The 24,067-nt window shown below is 42.4% G+C and overlaps 1 protein-coding gene across 7 annotated transcripts in view; it reads left to right on the top strand.

Moving 5' to 3' along the window:
• The window catches only part of LOC117426920 (probable E3 ubiquitin-protein ligase HECTD4), a 64,953-nt gene that overhangs the window by 25,414 nt on the left and 15,472 nt on the right, over nt 1-24,067 (top strand). For 3 of the 7 annotated variants that reach the window (XM_059033242.1, XM_059033238.1, XM_059033241.1), the window contains 44 exons: nt 1,093-1,263; nt 1,573-1,765; nt 3,257-3,418; nt 3,902-4,015; nt 4,295-4,435; nt 4,598-4,830; nt 5,671-5,816; nt 6,046-6,116; nt 6,795-6,900; nt 7,157-7,277; nt 8,116-8,244; nt 8,789-8,913; nt 9,185-9,338; nt 9,763-9,863; nt 10,112-10,316; nt 11,033-11,152; nt 11,264-11,368; nt 11,651-11,814; nt 12,102-12,347; nt 12,678-12,870; nt 13,045-13,149; nt 13,253-13,341; nt 13,712-13,878; nt 14,068-14,203; nt 14,998-15,142; nt 15,520-15,686; nt 16,048-16,194; nt 16,498-16,682; nt 16,968-17,009; nt 17,282-17,435; nt 17,589-17,869; nt 18,133-18,322; nt 18,435-18,516; nt 18,929-19,131; nt 19,391-19,526; nt 19,698-19,880; nt 20,399-20,563; nt 20,885-21,054; nt 21,609-21,724; nt 22,144-22,247; nt 22,331-22,492; nt 22,760-22,908; nt 23,303-23,382; nt 23,837-24,000. In XM_059033242.1, coding sequence (XP_058889225.1) covers nt 1,093-1,263; nt 1,573-1,765; nt 3,257-3,418; nt 3,902-4,015; nt 4,295-4,435; nt 4,598-4,830; nt 5,671-5,816; nt 6,046-6,116; nt 6,795-6,900; nt 7,157-7,277; nt 8,116-8,244; nt 8,789-8,913; nt 9,185-9,338; nt 9,763-9,863; nt 10,112-10,316; nt 11,033-11,152; nt 11,264-11,368; nt 11,651-11,814; nt 12,102-12,347; nt 12,678-12,870; nt 13,045-13,149; nt 13,253-13,341; nt 13,712-13,878; nt 14,068-14,203; nt 14,998-15,142; nt 15,520-15,686; nt 16,048-16,194; nt 16,498-16,682; nt 16,968-17,009; nt 17,282-17,435; nt 17,589-17,869; nt 18,133-18,322; nt 18,435-18,516; nt 18,929-19,131; nt 19,391-19,526; nt 19,698-19,880; nt 20,399-20,563; nt 20,885-21,054; nt 21,609-21,724; nt 22,144-22,247; nt 22,331-22,492; nt 22,760-22,908; nt 23,303-23,382; nt 23,837-24,000 — 6,522 coding nt within the window. The remainder of the gene's footprint in view (nt 1-1,092; nt 1,264-1,572; nt 1,766-3,256; nt 3,419-3,901; nt 4,016-4,294; nt 4,436-4,597; nt 4,831-5,670; nt 5,817-6,045; nt 6,117-6,794; nt 6,901-7,156; nt 7,278-8,115; nt 8,245-8,788; nt 8,914-9,184; nt 9,339-9,762; nt 9,864-10,111; nt 10,317-11,032; nt 11,153-11,263; nt 11,369-11,650; nt 11,815-12,101; nt 12,348-12,677; nt 12,871-13,044; nt 13,150-13,252; nt 13,342-13,711; nt 13,879-14,067; nt 14,204-14,997; nt 15,143-15,519; nt 15,687-16,047; nt 16,195-16,497; nt 16,683-16,967; nt 17,010-17,281; nt 17,436-17,588; nt 17,870-18,132; nt 18,323-18,434; nt 18,517-18,928; nt 19,132-19,390; nt 19,527-19,697; nt 19,881-20,398; nt 20,564-20,884; nt 21,055-21,608; nt 21,725-22,143; nt 22,248-22,330; nt 22,493-22,759; nt 22,909-23,302; nt 23,383-23,836; nt 24,001-24,067) is intronic. The other 4 variants (XM_059033243.1, XM_059033240.1, XM_059033239.1 and 1 more) reach the window with 3 other exon arrangements.

Below are 24,067 nucleotides of genomic sequence, written 5' to 3'. Positions count from 1 at the left end.
TAAAACCACTTTGCAGATTAAAATCCTTCACTAGCGCCTGTCATTCATCAGCAGGCAATGTGATTCACAAATTAAAGAACAACCTGACAGTAACTTACCACAGTAAGCAGTCAAGATCCTTACTTTGTGTGACAGTCATGACAAACTGAAGACCTCCCATGGTACCAAATGAAATTCGGCACAATTGGAAACATTTTGCATTGTGCCCTTGAGACGTATCAATACGATGTGAAAAGTTGCAGCAAAGAAATTGAACAAGAAGAAGAAAACCACAGCAGTAAGCTTCCAAGCAGACAAGTTGCTCTATAATATTGTATGTACTATGCACTGTTCCTAGATCATGTTTAAAAAGGGCTTATTCAAGTTTATGATGCATATGGTAGATAATGTAAGAATCTAACCAATGAGTTATAGCATAGCAGATAAACAAGGGCTTGTTTCACATGAAATTAGTTGAATCTGAGATTAAAGTCTTCTGACATTACTGATTCCTGTAATCAGAGGTCCATTAAGAAATTCATACCCAGAGACAAGTTGATGTAAAAAGCTTTGCAACTTCTGAAATCTAATTTTGGACTTGTCTGTTAAGTAGTGTTATGAGAGAAAAAAAAAAAAGAAGAAATCAATTTAAGCTTCCTTTGGGACATCACACATTAAATTTCATCATGCATAAGTATTGAACTTCTTTAGGAATTTCAGAGTTGTTTGTTTACACAAAGACAGAAGTTGGTCACAGAAGCTTTTACTGGAAATGGAAACTTTGTTGTTGTTAATATGCTGAATAAATGAGAATCTTTAAACAGACTGATTCAGTCATCTTTAAAATTTAAAACAGAACTTTGAGCAGATTTCTGCAGTACTCCCACTCTTACACATACTGCAAGTCAGGGGTTCCCAAACTTTCTTGGCTCATGTCCCCCCATGACATTAGGCATCCTGGCCTACGGCCCCCCGGAAACTATCTCAGGGGTCCCCAGCTCCAAGATTGGGAACCCCTGCCGAAGGTAAAGATTGAATACCAGAGTTTACAGTATACAAGGGCTCATTTAGATTTAATTTATATTCATGGTCATCTCATCCTGTCTCTGTCAGGTGTGCCAGATTGTCCCCATGCCAGTGAACCACTTTCCTGTTGGCAGCAGCATGACCACCGTCCATCTCTGCTCTGATGGCTCCTACGTCTACTGGATCTGGTCTCCGGCAAGCCTGAATGAAAAAACACCAAAAGGACACTCTGTGTTTATGGATGTCTTTCAACTAACAGTACGTGCAACATGTGGTATTGAGATTGTCTCCAATATACTTTAGTTTGAGGTTATTCACTCGTTCTGCTGTATAGCCACTCCTTGTTAAGATAATCAAATAGAATGTAGGGTGTTTTATTACTGCCTTACTTATATGACGTCTGTATAATCCTGGGTTTGAGCAAGTGACTAGGCTGTGGTTTACCAATTTAGGTAAACTGATATCATACCATCAACACAGGATTACATTATATTCACAAGATGGGGGGGTTTAGGGCTATTAAAGTTCCGATTTTTATTTTTAAAAATACAAATCTCTTTTCTATAGACGCAGAATGGTGTCTGTGCAGCAGTCCCACTCCATGAGCGCATCATTCTGATGAGGAAAGAGGGGGAGTCGTCCAAGTGTCTGAACGAGCTGCTTCTGAGCCGCATGTCCCGCTTCAGAGCCTCCCACTCCGCCACACTGGCTGCGCTCACAGGGTCCACAATCACCAACACGCTCAAGGAGGATCAGTCAGGTAGGGGGCAGTTTAGCCACGCTCGCTTCACAAACAACACATTCAGTTGTGTTCAGATGCCTGCGCTTTCCTTAACGACCCCTGCAGGAAATGAAATTCAATAAAAGGAAGATGGGAATCGGAGCGTCCATCATCATCATTATTATAGAAACTGTAGATCTTTCATTTTGTAACCAAGCTTAATGGATGTATATATATCTTCTATTAAGCCATTTTCAATCAGACACCAGTGGTAACTATGGTAACTATTAAATTCCTTTGTGAATCTCAGTGTACTTTGCTATATTGGCAAAGCTGGAACTACGGATGATTAAGTGCTCTGTATAATTTAAAAGCATGCCTGTCTGACAGCAAGTAAGAGAGTGAAGCTAGGGATGGAATTGTAGGTTTTAAAGTATTTGATACATGTTAATAACATATACTTGGTTTCTTGCAAGCCCCACTTCTAAGGAAGTCATAGTGGGTGATTAACAAAATATTTGCAGGATAAGAGCCAGGATCGAGCACTGGAATCTGGGATAAGCCTAACCTATCCGCAGGTGTTAACTCCTAACTAGGCACAGAGTGTAAAAAAAGCTAATAACAGGGAGATTCTTGAATTTGAGACCCAACCTTTTTGTAAATACATACTATATATGCATTTTAAATATTACTTTGTAATTACAGATGTGTTAGGTTGCAATGTAGAATATCAATCAATCAATCTTTATTTTATATAGCGCCTTTCATAGTGGACCACCATCACAAAGCGCTTTACAAGATGCAGTAACAACAAGAAAATCCATAATACTTTAAATACAGAAAAATGCATAATACATGCTATACAGTAAAAAAAATGCATAATACATTAAATACAGTGGAAAGTGCATAATGCATGATAGTAGCAAAATACATGAAATAGTACATTAAATACGGTGGAAGAATAAACCTGGTCCAGCTATTGGCTGGGAGTTCCCAGATGAACAGTATATTGTTTACATGGTGTCTAAGAGGATTATCCCTTTATCCACTGAAAGGATAAATCGTACATTCAGAATCCCAGCAAGCTGATTTTAAAGTGACTGTAATCCGCAGTGCTGATCTTATTTCTCTTGAAAAAAAAGTACTGCACTTAAATCATTTCACTTATCATTTATTTTTAATAACCCGAATTGTTGCATGCCTACCTGGGTATTACCCTAGTGACCTGAATTATTTGCTGTGCTGCTTCATAAAGATCTAGGGGACATTAGTACTGTAAACCTGCCGCAAGGCCTTACTCTGAATAAGTAAATGATTAAAATACAGTGATTTGAGACTGTAGACAATTATATGAGGAAGACGATCCTCCCCAGCTCATCCAAGGCTAATCAAATGAGCCAAGGTAATCAAATGTAATCAAGTAAAGGACATTTCATTAAAACATTAATACCTGGATAGCGCTCTAGCTGCTCCTTTGTTGTAAAGTAAGCATTTCAATGACTCTCCAGATTTAATATTTCATTTCTCCAGCGGTCAACACAAGCTGTGGAATACCCATGAAGACACTGCGCAGGACCCCGATGTACACCTGCGGAACGTACCTGGTCATGCTGGTGTCACCTCCAGGGGTGTCGGGGAGCTCTGCCACACGCTCACTGTTTGGGGGTGCCAGTGGGTTGTCATCTCTGAAAAGTTAGTGAGTCTATTTAGGGGGGAAATCCATGAACCTGGGAAAAGGAAGTAAAGGGCACACATGGATGTGATTTGACAAGCGTTTCGTGTTTAAAAGTGTTGTGCCGTGTGCTGCTTTTGAAGATGGAGGAATATTAGCAAAACATGGATTGGTGCTTATAAAGAGGGCTGGCATGATGAACAAGAAAATTATGTAAGCAGTATGTAAGATAAGGTCCTGTACTGATATTTTAAAAAATATATAAAATGATCACACAACTTTTAAAACTACAATAGAAAATGAAAGCTATTGCAGTAAATCAGTAAGTTTATAAGTAATTGCTTTACTCTTTTTGTTCCTGTTCAAGAATAAATTAATTAAAAAAAAAAACATCTGTGTGCGGTGATCTTTACTAAGTTATATTAACTAAAAGTCACTGCATTAATTAGTTCTATATAAATGAGTGCTGTACAGTGCTCTAACGCTGTCCTATCTCCCTTCAGTCCTGGCCTCTAGCCTGGTGTTTAACATTTCTGACGGACAGTTCACCAGCCGTGCTGACCTCATAGACGCCACTGGGAGTTCTCTTGGCCGTGGTGCTGTGGTTCCAGGACTTGGTAAGACATGCAATCTGCAGATGAAGATGTCTTAAAACTAAGAGCCCCGCACAAAAATACATTTTTGCCAGACTAATTTGTTGCACCAGTGTGCTGCTTTCGAACACTCTTTTACATCAGCAATTTCTGTTGATGCAGCTAATGCAAACGTTAATATAAGATGAACTCCAAACTTTAAGGCAATGATGGGTTTTGATCAAGGTCAGCACACACACACAAAGAAAAAGTATCTTCTCACCAGCATTTTCTTATTTGTGCTTCTATATTCCCATGCTGCAGGTGCCTGCTACGATACCATGAACAACCTGATCTGGACGTGTTCGAATGACTATATGGATCAATGGTGTAACCCAGGAAACCAGGCTTTCCACCATGTCTGCCAGCGGCTGGGTGTCAGCCACATCATCACAGAACCTCAAGGTGACCTAGAAGGGATTGCTTAGTAAATTATTTTCCTCCTAGTCACTTTATAATGCAGTAGAAAGGCTTATGCCAGTCAAATGTTTTGCTCAAGGCCATAAACTCTATAGACTGTTTTTACAGAACCCTTTTTTCTTAACCTTTGTATCTTTAATCCTGCAGTAGAGACAGTTGCCACCACTGATGTGATTAACCAGTTACTGCACCACGTGGGAGCCATGTGTATCCACCAGCTGAACATCCTGGCTGCCAGCAGAAATGTACCAATCAGCAGCTTCCTGGGAAAGCAGCACCCAATAGAGGCACAGCATTTCAGCAGCATCTGTGACATCATGGAGAAGGCCATGGTCAACAAGGACACATGCATTATCCGCTGTATTCTTGTAGTCTTTCAGGTATGTACAATAGTTGCTTTAAGCACAAAGATGCACTTTTCCTTGTATACTGTGTTTTGCATCGGAGTGTTTGAGTATAGCCGTTTTTTTAAATGTTCAGTAACTAATATTAAGACACAGTTTTTTTTTTTTATTGTAAATTGAACTGCTTCCCAAACCTGTAGGCACGTTTTATGGTTAAATAATTGATCGTGATTTTCTGGATGACATTTGCCCTGCTTTCGTGATTACAGTATGATATCGTGATTCCCTGAAATGCACTGTAGAGACATCATTTTCCATCACTGATGGTCTCGCTGGCATTAAAGTTAAGGCTGTAAACCATGGTGTGTACGCTGAGCTACTGTATCACTGTCTTCTATGACCAGCTAGGAAGGTTAATATGTAAACGTAAAGACGAAGTGCAAAGGAAAGCACTTAACCATTCAAGTGAAATGTGATCTACTGAATAAATCTGCTTGGCTGTTACAGAAATAGTGTCTCCTTAAAGAGAGCATTACCAACATTGTAACCACTTAAGTATGCCTGTATTTATTATTGTGGTGGATTCCCTTTTAGTTTTTGTACTGACTGTTGCATACATGCATTTAAGTGCTAGATAAACTGGAAATAGTACAGGGGTTACAGAAGAGATTTTCTCATTTTAAACAAACTTTGCCAGTAAAGCAATCCTCAGAGACCTTACTTTTATCCTTTTTATTGCACGCATTCTAAACGACAAATTTCCCCAACTTAAATGTTTGTCTTCAGCTAGCTTAATGGTGTCATTGATTTAAAGGACTGACCTTTTATTGCCTCTGTTGTCTGCTTCATCCTTCATGGGGTTTACTCTCTTTCAAGGTGGTGTTCACGTTTTTCTTTAACCCTCAAACGGAGCGGAATCGAGAGACTGTGCGCCGCTCGGGTCTTCTACTCTGGCAGTTGTTGATGGCACCAGTCGACCAGATCGGCGCTGAAATCCAAAAGGAGGTCTGCCTAGCAATCAGGTACTTCAGACAGGTTCACACCTTGCACATGATCTAAACATTCATGTGTGGTGTATTTCCGTCACTTACCTTACATGTGGTCTTATTATGGGAACCAGAGCAAGTTTCCATATTAACAAAGGTTTTATTAATGCTCACGTTTAAACAATATGTCTAATATAGACCTATACAGACCTTTTTGGACTGGTTCATTTTTACAACTGCAAAATATGTTTCTTCTTTCTTGAAGCTCTGGATTAAACACATTGTATCCAGGGGAGGCAGAATTTAACAACTTGCTCAAATTGGTCTTGACGGAAGGTAAGAACGTCCACAAAATGTTAGTTTAATGCAAATGGAAAGTTCACCATACATTTTGGAGCCATTTTTAGAGGGATATTAATCTACAGATATTTGGCCTGCTGGTTTTTCAGAAGGTAACCATGCAGTTCAAAAAGCAACTCAAAATCAATACTATAATACCCTGTGGTAATCCGGGCTGCAGGTTTTTTTGGGGTAGGGTTGGGAGTGGTAGAAGTTATCCATGGCAGTGTTTTGTGTTGGTAAGCGAAGCACACATCAGGTTTATAGAAGCTGTATTACGCTTAATCACAACTGTCACTTTGAGTTTTCTGGCCTGATAGCTTTGTATATTTTTATCAAATCAGAACACTTCAATGCTGCTTTAGTAAGATTTGATTTGTTTTAAAAAGGGTCAGCATCCCTATCATGCTGTTTCTCAATAGGCTTGTGCGAAAGCACAAATAACTGGTTCATGTTTTTGCCCTTGTAGACCTTGAAAAGCTTTAACTTTATAGTTACAGCTGGTCACAAAACACAGCTAGCGTCTTGGATCTTAGTGTAGTAACAATGCTACATGTTCCTTTAATTTATTACTTGGATTGTGAAAGTCATAACTACCTAGACACGTTTAAACAAGCATTTTGGAGAAATGCTAAGGACCTTGGAAATACTGATTTTAAAAAATGCCATTTGTAGGAGAGAGAAACACTGGTTTGTCTCGGCTCCGAGATGTTATCCTGACTAACATAGCCGATCAGCTACAGAACAACCGGTTTGGAAGTGAAGAAGATGAACACTATAGGTAAACAAAACTAGCCACATTAATCACACTTGTCTTGATGAAGGCTTATCCCAAAATGTCACTGCATAAGAAATTCTTTAGGGTGAAGCAGTATGCAGTTAATTAAATAGACTTTCTAATATATGTTGCTATTTATACAAAAGTCTGTTTTGAAAAAAAATATATATATATATATATATTTATAAGTATCAGTTATGAATGTCTTCTTATAGTGAACACATTTGTTTTTTTGACCTGTTTCACACTTCTGTCGCAGGCTGAACGATGAGCTGCTTCACTATATCCTGAAGACTGTGGTTCGAGAATCCTGTATCCTTATCACCAAGTGCCAAACAGTCACCAAGGATGACTTTCAAAAGCTTCTCTCCACAGTGCCAGTGAGTACTTTAGCCTCGGCAGGGTGGGCAGTATAGTTGCTATTGGGTGTTCTGTGGCGTTGTTGTATTTATTCAGTAAATTTCAGTGAACTAAAGATCCAGTGCTAGTGATGAGAAAATGTATCTATGAAGTAGTAAAAGCTGTGTCTGATTACTTTTATTTAAGCTGGTTTTTCTTTTTTTTCTGATAACAATTCTCACTGTTTCACACCTTTTGTTGAAGTTATCCTCACTACAGCAATTCTCTGTGACAGCAAGCATCCACACTAGAGTAGAAATACAATCCCATTCAGCCATTGTCTGCCAGTGTTTATTGTGAATCACTTCTGAGCTGCAGTATGTTGACAGGCTATAAAATACCCCATCTACTGCTGAAAACAAAGCACTGCAACAAATCTGCTGCAATACATTTCCTGCAGTACAGTGAAAGGGGCGCCTCCAGTCCTCTGTCTTCATTTGACAGGCACTGATTTGTAATCCACACGCACACACCACAGAGCGTATTCTACCCTCCAGGAACTAGAGCAATCATGACAGCTGTCGGTGAGTCAAGGGAATCATTTGGATACGATCCTGGCAAATTAAAATAGGAGATTAAGAGTTCCATTTCATTTCACTTGCAGCATTTAAAGAGGACAAACATTTACCATTAAAAAAAAAAAAAAAAATTGTGATGGAATTTCTTGTCTTGTCCGTGGCTCTTGTCAAACGATGGCAACCCTAACCATATTCTATGTGAGCTAGCTAACCATTCTATACCCATGCTGTCCAGTCATTCCCTTTGCACCAGTGGCTATGCCCACATTGACCTGTGCTGCTGGCCGCGTCTATCTTCTAGGTTGCCTCACCTAGCCTGAGATACCTCATGGCAGTCCAGAACCACCTTCTGAGCAACACGGTTCTGATCAAACCCGACGAGCATGATGATAGTGACAGCTCCCTGCAGGGGGAAACATTGAAGGTACAGGTAAACATCAGCTTTAATTCTGATTCTGCTCTCCGTCTGTCTCTCGTGTGTGCAGAGTACATGTGCTGGTGGCTGCTCCTCTATTGGGCTACTGGAAGACTGAGGACTCCCATTTTAGAAATGTTACTTTCATTTCTGGGGCTCTTTCTAAATGCTGTTCTGAAGTAAAGGCAGTAAAAAATCTGACTTGCATGCTGTTATATACTGTATTGTTTTTATATTTGATGAACCAGAGAGATAGAAAAGAGAAAACACTTTGTTAATAATTGTACATTTGCTTTCACGTACTATAAACAGCTAGGTTTTTCCCTTTATTGGATTGTCTGCCGGTAACTGCAAGGTTACACAGTGTAGCTAGAAGTCTGTCTGGGTTTAATACAAAAGCGCAACGCTAGTCAAAGGATGAAGCTGCCTACAGCAGTATACACCTTTTATAGAACATTAACCTGTAGAAATGAATAGTGAAGAATATATAGCGAGGCACACATACAAAAAACCTGTCTTACTGTCTTGTGTGCAACGTGGTTTCTGTTCTTGTGTCTAGGAGCTGCAGACTAGCATCTTATCGCTTGCTACCAAAATCCTGGTGGGATGTGATGAGGTGTTGGAAACACTCCAGCAGGTCACCATTGCTATTATAAACAGTGACATATCGGACAGGGAGAACAGGTGAGTGGGGCTTAAGAACCTGGCAAGCAAAATACTGAAAGTATTCATTTTGGTCTCCTGTTAGGGATGAATATCCACAGTGATTGGGGATAGAGTGGAGATGGTAGGACTAGTGAAGATTGTGGCAACAGCTTGTCCGATTTTTGATGGCTAATATTCATGGACATTTTCTGAGCTGCTAATCTACATGCTGTTGATGTTGCATGGCACTCACACCTGTAATGATGAGGGATATTTGTTTTAATTTGTTAAGATTTGTTTTGTTTAAAAGGTTAAAAGGCTTGGAACAGGTGACCAAGGCCACCATTCTGGGTCACCTCCTGCCTGTTTTGCTGACGTCACTGATGCATCCCAACCTGCAGACCCTCATCCTGGCAGATGCACTCATGCCACAGCTTGTACAGCTAGTGCTCTATACTAGCCAGGTATGTTCTCTATGCTGACCAGTTATCCCTACAACAAAAAGATATGGGGAAAAACTGCCAAATATAACACTTGAGTAGCCTCCAAAGGCCTGCAAGCTCTATTGTTTGGCTGCTGCAGTAGTTATGTTACATTTACACTAGCATTGCCCAAGGATGGAAATAAGACTCCCATTGCATAGCAGATCCATTCTTGGTTTAATAAGGCTCGCTTGAGCTTGTTACCTGTACACTAGCTAATCAAGCATGTATTAAAACCTGGAATTGGTGAAACTGCTATGCCATAGCAGTCTTATTTCCAACCCTGTACAGTGGGTTGCATTTTGTGCCCCACTAGATATATATATATATATAGTTCAGGGTTTATATCTGCAATTATGAGTTGTTCTGGTTGTTCCAACTTTCCTTTTCTTATATCTGGTTCCAGACTGCCCTACTGCTGAAGACTCAGTCTCCTATCTTCTCTGACACAGCTGACCTGTCCTGGGGAAGCGCTGAGAAGGGCAACCTGCTTTCCTCGGCTGAGAGGTAATGGGCTCTCGGGTCATATGGTCAATGGGGAGAATCATTCTGTCCATGAATGATCCACTCTAGCGTGCATGCTTGCTGTTGTGTAAAAAAGTGGAAGGAGGATGTCTGATCTGTATTATTTATAATAGTCATCATAATTATATCTTTATTCTACAAATCTGGTTAGTCATTGCAATAACCTGGGTTGTGAGAGTGATTTCAATACAGTGGTTGTGTGATCAATTGAAATTCATTTGTCCTCTCAGTTTCCGAAGCCTGGAGGAAAGGGAAGAGCCTGGCTTCCTCACAGGCCTAAAGATCCCTGCACCCTGGGCTGCTGGGAAGACAGTGGAGACAGTCCACCCAGTCAGGGACAACTATAAATTCAAAGATACGGTGCACATCCCCGGAGCTCGCTGCCTCTACCTGAGGTTCGACCCCCGCTGTTCATCACAGTATGACTACGATAAGGTGAGCACCGTCCAAAACTGTACTGCAGTCAGGACCCGCGAATCACTGTCTATTGAAAACACATTCTTGTCACTTGTGCATCCAAAACCAAGCACTAGAGATATTGTATACAATTAAACGACAAATATATATATTTAACTTGAGGTTTTTAATCTTGGAGATTTGCATTGCAAGATAGTCCCGGAAAGAGGACTGTAGTGTAGTAAAATATGTACTAGAGTATATCTAATTCATAACCGATTTGTTGTCAACAAATTGTCTGTCAGTTGCAACACTTGGAAAATGTAGGCCACAGGTTGTGTAATGAGGCTGACAAAATGAAATGTAGATCACAGATGGTTTTGAAAGGACAGATAGTGAACGCTTCAGGCTATTTTTTAAGAAAGCTGTCATTTCTTGCACACACAGACTAGATTTTTGAATATCATTTAGTCCAGAGAGGTGACTGTGGCCCAGATGGAAAGGTAATTGTAAAGAAAGATCATTAAAGAATCCGCTTGTAAACCTTTCCATTCAGTTAATTAGCTCTAGGCACTGTTCTAGTTTTTTTTGCTTTTTAATATATTATTCCCGTAAGTTTCCCTGGAGAAGTGTACCATGGGAGTAAGTGCAATCCATCATGAGTATTTTTCGGATATGATCTAAACGGAGCTTACCATAAACATGTTTAATGTGCCCCTACATCCCTCCTTACCGGTCTGTGTGTATTCTGTCAGCTTGTGATCTACGCAGGTCCAAACACGAACAGCAGGAAGGTTATAGAGTATGGTGGGAACACCCTGGGTTACGGCAGTCGCAGTGTTCTTGGGACAGGATGGCCAAAAGACTTAGTCAAGGTAAAATCTACTGCTTTCAAAGTTTTATATTTCTGACATGTCCTATGTGCTTCACTATAGAAAGCTATACCTGTCCCATGTCCCAATCATTCTGAGTGTTCGTTTTGTTAGGTGGAAGGGGACACAGTCACCTTTTCATTTGAGATGAGAAGTGGCAGAGAGCACAACACTCCAGATAAAGCAATGTGGGGTTTTTCCGCTACTGTCAGAGCTCAGGTAATCCTGTTTTGAATGCACACTTCAGAAATAGTAATTATAAATGTAATATATATTATCTCTTCATTTATTAGTACATGGCTTACCAAGTATTCATACATGATGAAATGTATTCCTTCCATTCCGTTAAAGTAAATGATTTAAACAGATAGCCTTTCTATCAGTTATGGTTCTATGAAATCGACCGTTTTGTATAATGTCTGTCTCTAGCACTTGGGTTTGGATGTGAGTGTGCAGTGAGCTGCTAGACTGCCCGCAGTGAGTTGTGTTCTGTCTCTGCAGGAATCCTCTGAGGATGTGTGCGGGGGTCTCCCCTTCCTGGCTGACCTTGCCCTGGGTCTCTCAGTGCTCGCCTGCTCCATGCTGCGGATCCTCTACAACGGACCTGAGATCACCCGCGAGGAAGAGGCCTGCCAGGACCTGCTCCGCTCCAAACTGCTTCAGAGGTACTGGAAGAGCCCACTTTATTATAATACTGTAAGAATTCTGCAGAGAACTCTCTTGATGCAGTAGTACTCCTAACAAGATTTTCAAACTATTTTCTTTAAACACATACTTTAGTTTTAGCTTCTTTAGTTAATGTGACTCTTTTTTTAGTGTAGTTTTGAGTTGCAATTAAGCTGTATGTTAAGCACTAAGAACCAGGGGGTTGTATAATTAGTTATATATCAGGGAACTTCTGTAATTGTGCTTTCCTTTTTTTATGTTCTATGTTTAATTTTGTTTTATTTAGGTGCCAGTGGCAGGTGGAGTCGAATGGCGCCATTTCCCCAGCTCTCACCCCCAGCCCCTCCCCCCTACCGTTGACCATTGATGAGGACCGTGAGTTCACCTATCCCTCCGACGTGCTGATCCCCCCGCCAGGGCCAATCACAGGGAGCTACTTCGACCTGCCCCGCATCCGCCTGCCCCCCGGCATCATGGGAAGACTCCGGGAGATCTCGGGACGCGCACGCCCACAGTTCAGACCCAGCATCAAGTAGGTTCATGCTGACTAGAGATCATTCATTCATTCATGCATTCATTCATTCATTCATTCATTCATTTATTCATTCATCAAGGATGGAAATATGATCCCTATTGCATAGCAGTCTCACCCATTCCAGGTACTGATTAAATTGCTATGCAATGGGAGTCCTATTTCCATCCCTGTTCATAATATTTAGCAGGGCAAATCATCTGTCATCGTGTGTGTCTCTCCTGGCAAAAGAGTTTTAATTTAATCAAAATATGAAAAGCACTTGGTTATTTAGCGGGAGCAACCGTGCAGAGTGTGAGCTCACCAGAGGCTGTGTTGTATACCCCAAAGGGAGGTGATTCAGCCCGATGTGATGGAGGAGGTGATCGTCTCTTGTGTCATTAAACACCTGACCCTGATCGACGCCCTGCAGACGCTCGTCAACTTCCAGTACCGTGAGGAGCACGGCGAGGAGTATGACCTGCTCTGCAAAATCATGGCTGAGACCTTCAAAAAGATCAACGCTATGGAGCGACAGCTGCAGGTGAGACCTGGGGCTTGAGAAATACACTGCTGTTAGCTTTTAACAATGGACCATTGAGGTGCTGCACCGATGGTGGGGTTCAATCCAATCCGAATCATCAGCATGTCCTGAAGATACTTTAGTATTGTACTTGTTTTTATGCCTCTCTCTCTCTCTCTCTCTCTCTCTCTGCAGTGTGTGGCTGAATTAGAGCAGAAGTGGCAGAATGAGGTGGAAGAGGCCCAGCAGGACAAGCTGGAGAACAATTCACCCTTCTTCCACGACTATCATTTTTATGAGGTGAGACTGTAATACTAGTGTATGTGTGTGTTACACTCTGTGTAGCATCTGAGGGCTTTTCAGGTTTTAAAATACCGTCCACTCGATGTTTGTTTTTGATCAGAACAAGATGAAGGAGCTGGAGCTGCTCTGCTCGCTGAAAGAGGTTGTGTTTGACTGCAGTGATTTGGAAAATGTTGTTCTAACGCTGAGGTAAGCTCTGCGAGCAAGTCCAATATATGCAATAACATTTAAAAGTAACAGGAAACGGCCCTTGCCACTAGAACCCTTTGGGCCAGTCAGATTTAGTCATGATAATGACTTTTTACTATTACCCAATAAAACATACATGTCTCCTTCGAATCCATGCTAGAAAAGCAGAGGGCTGTTTTCTAATCGCCTCCTACTATAGGTAAAAGCTAATCAGACTGCCTGTTGTGAATGAGCATTGAGAGTAACGCCAATCACAGTACCTCAACCAGGCACACCTGGTATGAAACTGATAGAAAACAGCAGGTGAGTCTTCTGTTTCCATGACCGTGGAGGAACAGTCCTTCATGCCTGTGTTTACACTTGTTTCTAGAGAGAAGTTCACTCAGGAAGTGAACTCGCTGATCCAGAAGGCTGCAATTCCTCTGGTGAAAACGAAAGCTTTAGTGAAGAGCCTGATGAACCGGGCTGAGCTGCTGCTGCACGTGACAATCGCTGCACAGTCCAGGAGTTTATCAGGGACCCCTGCAGACACGCCAGGTAGGATGTGCTGGGTTTCGTTTATGAAGGAAAGTTTGATTGCCTTTATAATTGTGTTTTTGGCAAGAACCTTCTGAAATAAGTGACAAAACTATACTTTTAAAAACAAAACCTATTGGTGTAGTTCCATTCAATGGAAAAATGTTGTATGAAAAGAAAAAAATTGAATTCATAAAACATGTCTTGCAGCCTGCAAGTCTGTCTCCGAGACCAAGCCCATGTCTCACGCTGTCAAACAACCCATCTTCCTGCGCAGTATGTCTGCGCCCTCTGACCTGGAAATGATTGCCAGTGAGGATCTGGAGTTTAACAGAGGCAACCAAAGGTGAGACTCCTGATTTATATTAACCAGTTTACACATTTGTGACATGCTGACACCGTTCTTTGATGGGATCCACAAACAGAACTTTTCTAGCCCAGGGAAACCAAAATACAAATTAAACTTCCAAGGTTGTGTAGAGTAAATTCATCACTGTTCAAAAAGCTTGTCCTTCTTCCCCTAAAGGTCTCCACGCACCAGACTTTTTCAGGCGATTTTTTTTAAATTGGCGAGACACTTTCGCAGCGACATAACCACACACACTAGAAGCGACACAGGCGATGCGAAAACGGCCAGATCTATACAACTGTTCAAAATTGCTATAGACAAAACTATGATCAAGACTGGTACATATTCGTCAACATGATGTGGAAATTATGAGTGTCTTCTCTGACGGTATTTCAGCACATATGGCAATAAATCATACACACCAGGCTTATCCATTTCCTTCGAAATGGATTCCCATATATTATCTTTCAAATCTGTATCTTTATAATTGCAATGATTTTTGTCATAAAGCTGTGGGTATTTAATTCAACAACAAGTATTATTGTTTCCTCTGTCATTTTGGATACTGTTTCACCTTGCTGGACCACATGCATTGAAGCTGTTCTCTGATTGCTCAATTCCCTGGTTGACGCACGTCAAATTGGCAAAAATAGGATTCAATCCTACTTATTTCGCATTGCTCCAGTGCCGCTCCAGCGTCGTCTGTCACAGTTCCGCTTGCCGCATCATGTCTGGTGTGTAGCAGCCTTTACTCTTCTCCTGATGCATGTAATTCTGTTGTCTGCCTGCAGGCGGCGCCATCATGTCACCAGTCACCGCAGCAGTTCCTTCACTCTGCTGCAGTCTCTGGCTATCGAGGACAGCAGGGACAAGCCCACCTACAGCGTGCTGCTGGGGCAGCTCTTTGCTTTCATTGGGACCAACCCCGACCAGGCGGTAAGTCTGACAGAGTCACCTTATACTGCACAGAGCGTGAAAATGTGGTTGATTTACAAGGAAAAATACTAACAATCTAAATTACACATCAGTAATAATACAGAAGGTCATTTAGAGGAAGTACCATTGAAATTTTTTTTAAAAAAATAAAATAAACATTTTACAGTTTTTTATGATGTTTGCAATCATTCTCAACTATTTGCCCTATATTGCACTATACTATGCTTTTATAGAACATTATTTGTTATGTAGATCACAAAAAATCAAAGAGCAGACAGTCAACAGCATCAAGCTGTTCTCTGTGAATTAAGAGATTGGCGCAATGTAACGTGAAAGCTCAGGGTTGATCGTGTGTGTTTTTCTTGTGATGGTCTCAGGTGTCTGGCAGTAGTTTCCTGTGTGCAGCACAGACGCGGTGGCGGCGAGGGAACACGAGGAAGCAGGCGCTGGTTCACATGCGGGAGCTGCTGACCGCTGCAGTGCGTGTGGGAGGGGTCACTCACCTGGTGGGGCCGGTCACCATGGTGCTGCAGGGTGGGCCCAGGTAAGCAGGACCTGTTTCAGTTCTGTTTGAACCCATGCTAACCACAATTTGCATATTCCTTCATTGTTACTGCAAGAACAAAAGCACTGAGTAGATTACCATTTGAAGTAGGAGCATCTGAAACAGTAGGCACATTCGATTTGATCATGCACTCTAAAATTAGATTTATACCAAGGGATGAGCCTTGAAGGGACAAATGGCCTCTTCTTGTTTCCAAAAATGTGCACGTTCGTTATCCTTGTTATAACAGTAAAAAAAAAAAAAGTTATGTAACACAGAACTGGTTTTGGAAATGGTGCGTGGTTAATGAGTGAAATGCTCCGAATTTGCTTTATTTGCGTGTATGTGTGTCTGTTGGCAGGATAGAGGAGTTGACCTGCGGTGGCATGGTAGAGCAGGTCCAAGAGGCCTTCGGAGAGACCATGACGTCTGTGGTCTCGCTGTGTGCCCGCTACCCGATCGTCTGTGCCAACAGCATCGGCCTGCTCTGCACCATACCGTACACAAGGTACTGTACAAGCACATTCTCCACTTCAGAGAGCACCTTTATCAATTGAAACCAAGGTGCACTACTGCTCTGTGGCTCCTTCCGTTTGTCTGTGTTAACATTAACAACATTGTTTAGGTTTTCAGAAAAAAGCTAACGTGCTTTTCATCCAGTTATGAGACAAATAGAGTACACCATCTGTAATGTTAGCAGTTGTTACCTTACAACGTGCTTTTCACAGCAGGATCATGGCATGTCTCTACTGTATGAAGTTGTAGTTGTGTTGTAGGAGCTTCACAGTTGCTGTCCTTGCCCTGTCCTCAGGAGTGAGGAGAAATGCCTGGTGCGCAGTGGTCTGGTACACCTCATGGACCGCCTGTGTAGCCTGAGTGGCCAACGAGACTGCAGCGCCAACGAGAAACAGACAAAGAAGCAGAAAGTGGCCACCATGGCCTGGGCTGCCTTCCAGGTCCTGGCAAACCGCTGTGTGGAGTGGGAGAAAGTGGAAGGTGAGGCCCGGCTCTTTCCCAGTGTTTCAGATGGTTGTAGATGAAGGGTCCAGGCTGCTGTTTATTGCAAGTTCAGCTGTCTAAATTGCAATGCAGGCTTGCATTGTGTTGGAATTGGAGCCATTTCAGCTGTAGTGTCTACAGTACAAGCTGATGCCTCATTAAATTAGATTATGTAATCCGCAATGCAATGGGAGCTCTGCCTTCCACTGGGATGTCCGTTGATCTGCTTTTAGGTTGTCAGAATGTAGTTTCTTTGACTACTGAACAGATCTTTTTTTATAGGTCTCACAAGAAAGAAGGCAAGCAGTAGAACATTAGGTCGAGGTAACGTATAGGCATCCGGGGATGTTTTCCTAGCTAACTCTTATAGATGAGTTTATACTTTACTAACTGCTTGGAGATAGTGTTTTTTCCCCTTCACAATGTAAAGAAGGAAACTAGCCCTTCAGACACTGTACCTACCCTTCCCTATCGATATCAGGATCATTGAATGCTCTCTGTCCTGAATTGTGTGTTTCTTGTACAGTACATTGTCAGGGTGAATAGGTTAGGGATTGAACTCCGGAAGTAAATTTGTCCCTGGTTGTTTGTTTCAGGAGGGTTAACGGGCGCAGTGCATTCTGGCCTGGCTCGTCAGGTGTCCAGCCTACTGACCAATCACCTGGCTCGTGCCACAGAGTGCTGTGGGAACCAGGCGGCTGGGAATGATGCCTTGCAGGACGTTCTGAGCCTCTTGAATGACTTGTCAAGGTATGGGAGACAATACTTCAGGACTGTCTTCTCTCTTACAAAAATGATTTAAAAAAACACATATATACCATAACAAAACAAATGATTAGAACAGAATTCATGTTTCCTCTTCCCTGGACTTGACTTCTTCCTTCTCCTCTTCGTTGCTTTCAGGAGTCACATTGGGAAGGCTATTCTAAGCCAGCCGGCCTGTGTTTCCAAGCTGCTGTCCCTGCTCCTGGACCAGCGGCCCTCCCCCAAGCTGGTGCTGATCATCCTGCAGCTGTGCCGGGCTGCGCTACCCCTGATGAGCGTGGAGGACTGTGGGAACGTGGAGCTGCCACCTTGGAGCTACTCCATTCAGACCCTGGACACCGACCAGGATGACCCCGGTGACCCAGCGTCCAAAATCGCATCCTTGCTGCTGGCCAAACTGGCAGACTACGTTGTACCAGGTGTGTGTGTGTGTGTGAGCAAAATGTTTTACTCATGTTCAGCTCATAAACATCTCAAAGCAGCAGTGCATAAAGAACAGTGAAACTTCAAATTGCGTTAATTCTAAAATAAAAAAGTGACATTTCTTAAACATGTAAACGCTTTTAAAGCACACTGCATGCTTGTCGATTTATTTATTTTTTCTCTCTTCTGTGTGTGTTTTGTCTTTCTCTGTCCTGTAGCAATTGCTCCATTTCAAAGTTTCCCTTCCATTGTTTTGAAGGTTGCCAGACTGTGCTGTCGCCCAGCTGTTCAGAGCCAGACACCAGCCTCTCTCGAATGAGCCCCAAGAACTCCCTGAAGATGGACAAAGACGCAGAGGAGGAGGGCGAGGCTGTGGACGGCAAACTCTCCATTTTCATCCACAAACGAGAAGACCAGTCGTCCCACGAGGTGCTGCAGCCGCTGCTGAGGTAAAGACTGATGTTGCTTCTCTCAATTGCAATGTTACGTACGTCATATGCCATTAAGTAAGTCATTTTTTTTCTTGTTTGTTTGACCAATTTGTTTTTTGTTTCTCTGCAGTAGCTCAGAGGGACGTCCATTCCGACTGGGTACTGGGGCAAACATGGAGAAGGTGGTGAAGATGGATCGAGACATGACCAAGGTAGACTGATTCACTTTATACAAGACTCAACCTAGTATCCCATCGGCCAGCTACTCTCACTAAAAACCCATCATTAAATAGTTTTTTAAATGACCCACTTAAAATGAATAGTGTCTGATGTTTGGGTTTTTTTTGGTTCAGTTTGAAAAGGAAAATAATTGTAATGTTTATAAAACTAGCAATAAACAGGTTTAGGAAAGTGCAGTTAAGTTAACATTCAGGTTGCGTTCGACTAATAATAAACGGTAGCACACAGGACTTTTCACTGGGTAAGAAGTTATTAGCTTGTGTCCCAATACAGATAGGAGAGGGCAGTGTACTGTATATACTGCAGAGAACAGATGCACACCAACACCCCGTTTTAACGGCCTTTCACAGTTTACTCATTTAATGTATTGTACTTGTCATTCAGAGTGGGTGCTGTGAGGTGATCACAGAAGAAGCAGCGGCTGCCCTCCGCAAGGCCACCAAGTGGGCGCAGTCTGGGTTGATCGTGAGTGTGGGGCCTCCTGTCGAAAGCGTCAGCCAGGAAGCAGCCAGTGGACTATCAACCGGGGAGAAGAAGAAAACCGCGCAGACCACCGTCTGCAGGGAGAGGAACACCGAACTGGCCAGGTGACAGAGACCTTTAAAAAGGACAATATTTCCGTTTTGATTAAAACTTGAATGAAACGTGCTAGCAGCTTAGGTATCCCAAATCGCCACCCAGTAGTCCAGTGGTAAACTTGCTGGTAACACTTTAAAGATTAGCAATTTAATATAACCATTAATATACTGTCTTGTTGCTGGTTTATAACTCATGTGGGATGTTTCAGGTTCTACTTCTGTAATACTGCCTTCTGTATTGTTAATAAAATGAATTGTTTTTGTTTAGGTCGGATCCAGTCAGGCCTTTTATCAGTGGCCACGTGGCTAACAGCATGGCAGCAGAAGTGATTGCCTTGTTGCATGGCCTCTTGACGGCACCTGAAACCAACACAGCTCAGATTTGGACAAGTACTGCAGAAAAAGTAAAACTGTTCTACCATTTCCCATTCAGTAAAATAATTCTGTGGAATTGCTTTTTGTGGCACATGTGCAAAAGAGAATTGCGTGCACTGTTGAGAGATGTTGCTCTTCATCACGTTGTGTGGATAGTTCCTCTTCCCTAGTGACAATGTGTTGTGTGCCCGCCCTGGTAGGTGCTGTCCCGGGCCCTGATGTTCATCCCCCAGTTGGGGAAGTATGCAGAGAGTATCCTGGAGAACGGCAGCAGCAGTGGTAGGAAGCTGGCCAAGCTGCAGGCCATCGCTCGCCAGGCCGTGGCAGCTCTCTGTGCGCTCGGCGGCTTTAAGGAGACCATCAAGATCGGCTCTGAGGTCCAGGTAACGAAAGCATCCTGCTAGCCTGCACATTTCTGGGTCCACCCACTTTACCATGGCACATCTGTACAGTAATTCTGCAGTTTGCCATGGTGGTTGTGTGATTTTTATTTCTTGCACATGTTTGTGCTTTCCAATGCTTTTCAGCTTAGTAAAGCCAATTCAAAATCAAATGCTTTTATGTTTTGTTAGTTCTTGATTTCTGCTCTGCCCAGCATTGCACTGTAACTTTGTCCCAGTGTTTTAATGTATACACTGTTCTTTTGCTGAGGATGAAGTTTTTCCCCATACGTATGTCTTTAAGTAACATTTCTTAACATATTTTAAAAACCAATTGTGAGTAAACTTGAAATGGGCTCTCTTTAATGTTACTTCTTGATCATAATCTAGGTCATAGTGACCTCTTTTTTTTCATGTTATTGAACCTGTGATGTGCTTTTCATATCCTTGGATGGGGTATGTGTGTGTGTGTGTGTGTGTGTGTGTGTGTGTGTGTAATACTTCTTGTTTGTGTCATGCAGGTTGTGGGGAAAGGAATCCTGGGCAGTGTTGGTGTGGTGATGTCTATAAATGAACAAGAAGGCATTGCCATTGTTAAGTTTCCATCTTCGGATTACAGGAAGACCTGCAAAGCTTCTGATATTCTGACGGTTCCCATATCCCGTCTCATTACTCCCAGATCAGAGGTGAGCTTTGAAGAGATCCAGGTCATTGTGGAATTAGCAAATTACAGGATTACAATCATAGTCAAATTTGCAATTGGAGATTGATTACAGTGTATCACCATAATGTCAGATTGTATTGGCTGCTCAAACAAATAATCCTTTTTTGCAAAATCAAGTGTGGACTAAGTTTTACTGTTGATCTATCTGCAGAACCTCATTAGGCAGACAAAGCTTTTAAAAAGAGAATGACTTTGGTCTACAGATGAGGTTACTATTTGTATATATCTATCATTAAATGAAAGCTTTTTGATTGTGTGTAAAGGGTGCGCGCTTGTTTTTCAGGCTCTGCCGCTGTACAAGCTGTCGATCACAGAGAAGGTGGTGCAGGCGGTTCAGTCCATGCTGCTGCCTCATGAGGGGAGCCTCTCCATCCACACCTCCCTGCCTGCCACCGGCGATGGCTCCAGCCCTGTCATGGCCGTGGTGCGGCTCCTGGCTGAGATTAGGACCAGGTAAGGTCTCTGCTTCTGTTAACTGAAGCCATCAGAGCAAGCAATAGTGTTAAAATGCGGCATGGAAATGCAGTATAACGTGTTGAGGTAGCAGAACCTCTGAGCTTTGGGACTGAGCCAAAGCAAGAACCAGTTATCTACTACAATCACTACCGTCAAACTTTGCATAAAACACTACATTTCAATTGCTATTGTAAGAATAGATTTGAAGAGTTGATGCTACTTATTGGATTACCTGTAATATATAAGGAGAAGCTTTCAAGAGCTCAACATTCTCTTCTTGAGGTGCAGGTTTAACTGTCTTCTTACCTTGACTTAACACAGCAAAAACAAACCTCGAAACAGTTTTTGTTATGTCAATTTGGGATACTACTTGTCCCCAGGGACCCTTTTGTAAACATTTTAGGATTTGTTTATTCTGGAGAACAAAACCTTTGAAATAAATGCATTTATACAGTAATATATGTTTTGGGGGTGGGGTTGATGACCCTGCCTGCCCACTGTCCAGATCTCCACAGCGAGTAGAGTACTGTAGTTTAGTTTGTTTTTCACAGAGCCTGTTTGGTGATGGCCCAGCTCCTGGAGGACAGCTCGTTCTGTGAAGAGTTCATTCAGCAGTGCCCTGCTGCTGTAGAGGTGCTCAACCTAGTGGCACAGGAGTGCAGCCCTGGTGAGTAGAATAGCCAGAGAATACTCGCTGACCGTTACTTCCATTTTATTTTTAGAAATTACGCTAGGCTTTTTGTGGGGTTTTCTAAAAACATAGCAAATCTCCAGTCATTCATATGTACAGTAGCTAAGATACGTTTTATCTGAAAAATCTGATCTCACACAAGTATACATAATTTGTTATAGAAGCTCTGTGACCTTACCATCTGGTCTGCTCCTACCTTTTCTGCAGTGGCCTAACGTACTGTAGCCCGTCAGATACCTGTATTTTACCGAATACCCTGTTATTTTGAAATGTGACTCGGCACATGTAAATTGTACTAATTGACAGTGCCCTAGTTGGTACAGTAATTAATATATATATATATATATTAAATGTCTGTGAATAGAACCTTGGTTCATCTGCAGCCTGTTTTGCAGGGGAACGGCTAGTGGTGGTGGAAGCTCAGTGTGAGAGACTCAGGATGCTGTATCGGGACTGTGCCCGTCCTCCTCCCCCACCCCTACAGACTGACAGGAGACAGGTAAATACTTCAGCAGGAATATCCTGCAGTCTGAACATCATTCAGTAGCCTATAGTACTAATGTGTGTCATTTCTCTTGGCAGCCCAAGGAGATCACCTGGTGTCCGTCTCGAGTGTTCCCTCAAGTGCGCGCCTGCATGTTTTCCTCGCAGTTAACATCCGTCACCTTCCTGGCCGACCCCAGCGCTGGAGGAGGCCTGCCTCGAGGGACCTTCATCTACGCTACCTCCCCCATACCTGTGCAGGTGAAGAGGCGGTACATTTACTGCATCGATTTACGACTTTGTCTTTTTGGTGTCTCCACTCTGTAGTTGCTGCAAATACATACAAATCCCAGTTGAATAGTTGTTCTTTGGTGTTCAATACAGGTTTGTGACTATTATTTTAATGTCTGTGTACTTTGTAAGTTATCTGAAAAGTAAAACAAAGTATTTGCCAGAGATTTGTAATCTAATCAGATGTTTTTCATTTGAGAATACACTTGAATCACTCTCTCTCTCTCTCGCGCCCAGGCCCCTTCCTTCTACTGGGAGGTTGAGGTTGTTTCCTATGGAGACTCGGATGATGACAGCGGACCAATCGTTTCCTTTGGATTTGCTACAGAAGCTGAGAAGAGAGATGGTGCTTGGACCAATCCAGTGGGGACTTGCCTGTTTCACAAGTGTGTATCTGGCTGAGGCACTCACTGTACCATTACAGAGAAACAGGGAAAACAATTAGAAGCAACTGTAACATTGTTAAAGAGTCTGAAGATGCGATTCTAAGTGTGTGTGTGTGTGTGTGTGTGTATATATACACATTTGGGTTTAAATACTGGAGAGCAACAGCATATTTAATGTTGTAAAACCATCTTAGTGCTGAATTTAGAAATACAAAAAAAAACTTAAATTCAAGGACAAACATTACGGCATTACGACAACATTAAGTCTCTTTCAGTATCTTCCATTGTAAAACCAACACAGCCTCAACAGGATTTAGGCAGGCAAAAGTATGTATTGCTACAGTAAAAATGTGTTCTCTCACACATGTGTTTTTCCTCTGCCTGTCTGTGACAGTAATGGAAGAGCTGTGCACTACAATGGCTCCAGTTTGTTGCAGTGGAAGAGTGTACGCCTGGACGTGGCTCTGGTTCCTGGTAAGCCTTCCTGTTCTTTTAGTTCAGTGTTATTGTTGCTAAGAATGTAAAATCCACTTTCCAACCCTTGTTTCACTTCAATACTATTTTCCCTGATGAATTATATTTAAATTTAGTTTCTATAGTAAGGCACAGTACTATAGCACAGTCCTCGGGGTCTGTGCCTTGTCCAGCTTTCTTGGTGGTCAAAAAGAGTCCTTTTCCAGCTCTACTTGACACCTACTATGCTACTTTCAAATTAGATCTGTCCCGCGTAATGCCTGCAGACTGATATTACATTTTATTTATGGGATAGTGGGGAAATTGAGTAACTTTGAAGTAACATGATGTTTTAAATTCAACACATCAAGCACTTTTGCAAACTGTATGCAGATGGTGAAGTATACCACTGGCCGGGCTGTCCCTGGTAATCGCCGCTCCTGAATGCACGCTGGGTTTTGCTTCCTGCTTGCAGGTGATGTCGCTGGTATCGGCTGGGAGCGGACTGAAGGCACGCCTCCCCCTCCTGGCCAGGCTGCTAAGGGCAGAGTTTACTTCACGTACTGCGGGCAGCGGCTCCCCCCCTTCCTGGAGGACGTGTCCGGGGGGATGTGGCCCCTGGTACACATTCAGAAGAAGGTGGGTGACTCCAGGATGACTACATATTTTCTGTATATAATGTGAACACTAAGCCTGGTAGTCTGCT

Source organism: Acipenser ruthenus, chromosome 11 (genome assembly GCF_902713425.1).
Source record: "Acipenser ruthenus chromosome 11, fAciRut3.2 maternal haplotype, whole genome shotgun sequence".
NCBI classification, from domain to species: Eukaryota; Metazoa; Chordata; class Actinopteri; order Acipenseriformes; family Acipenseridae; genus Acipenser; species Acipenser ruthenus.
This window is presented reverse-complemented; position numbering and strand designations above follow the sequence as displayed.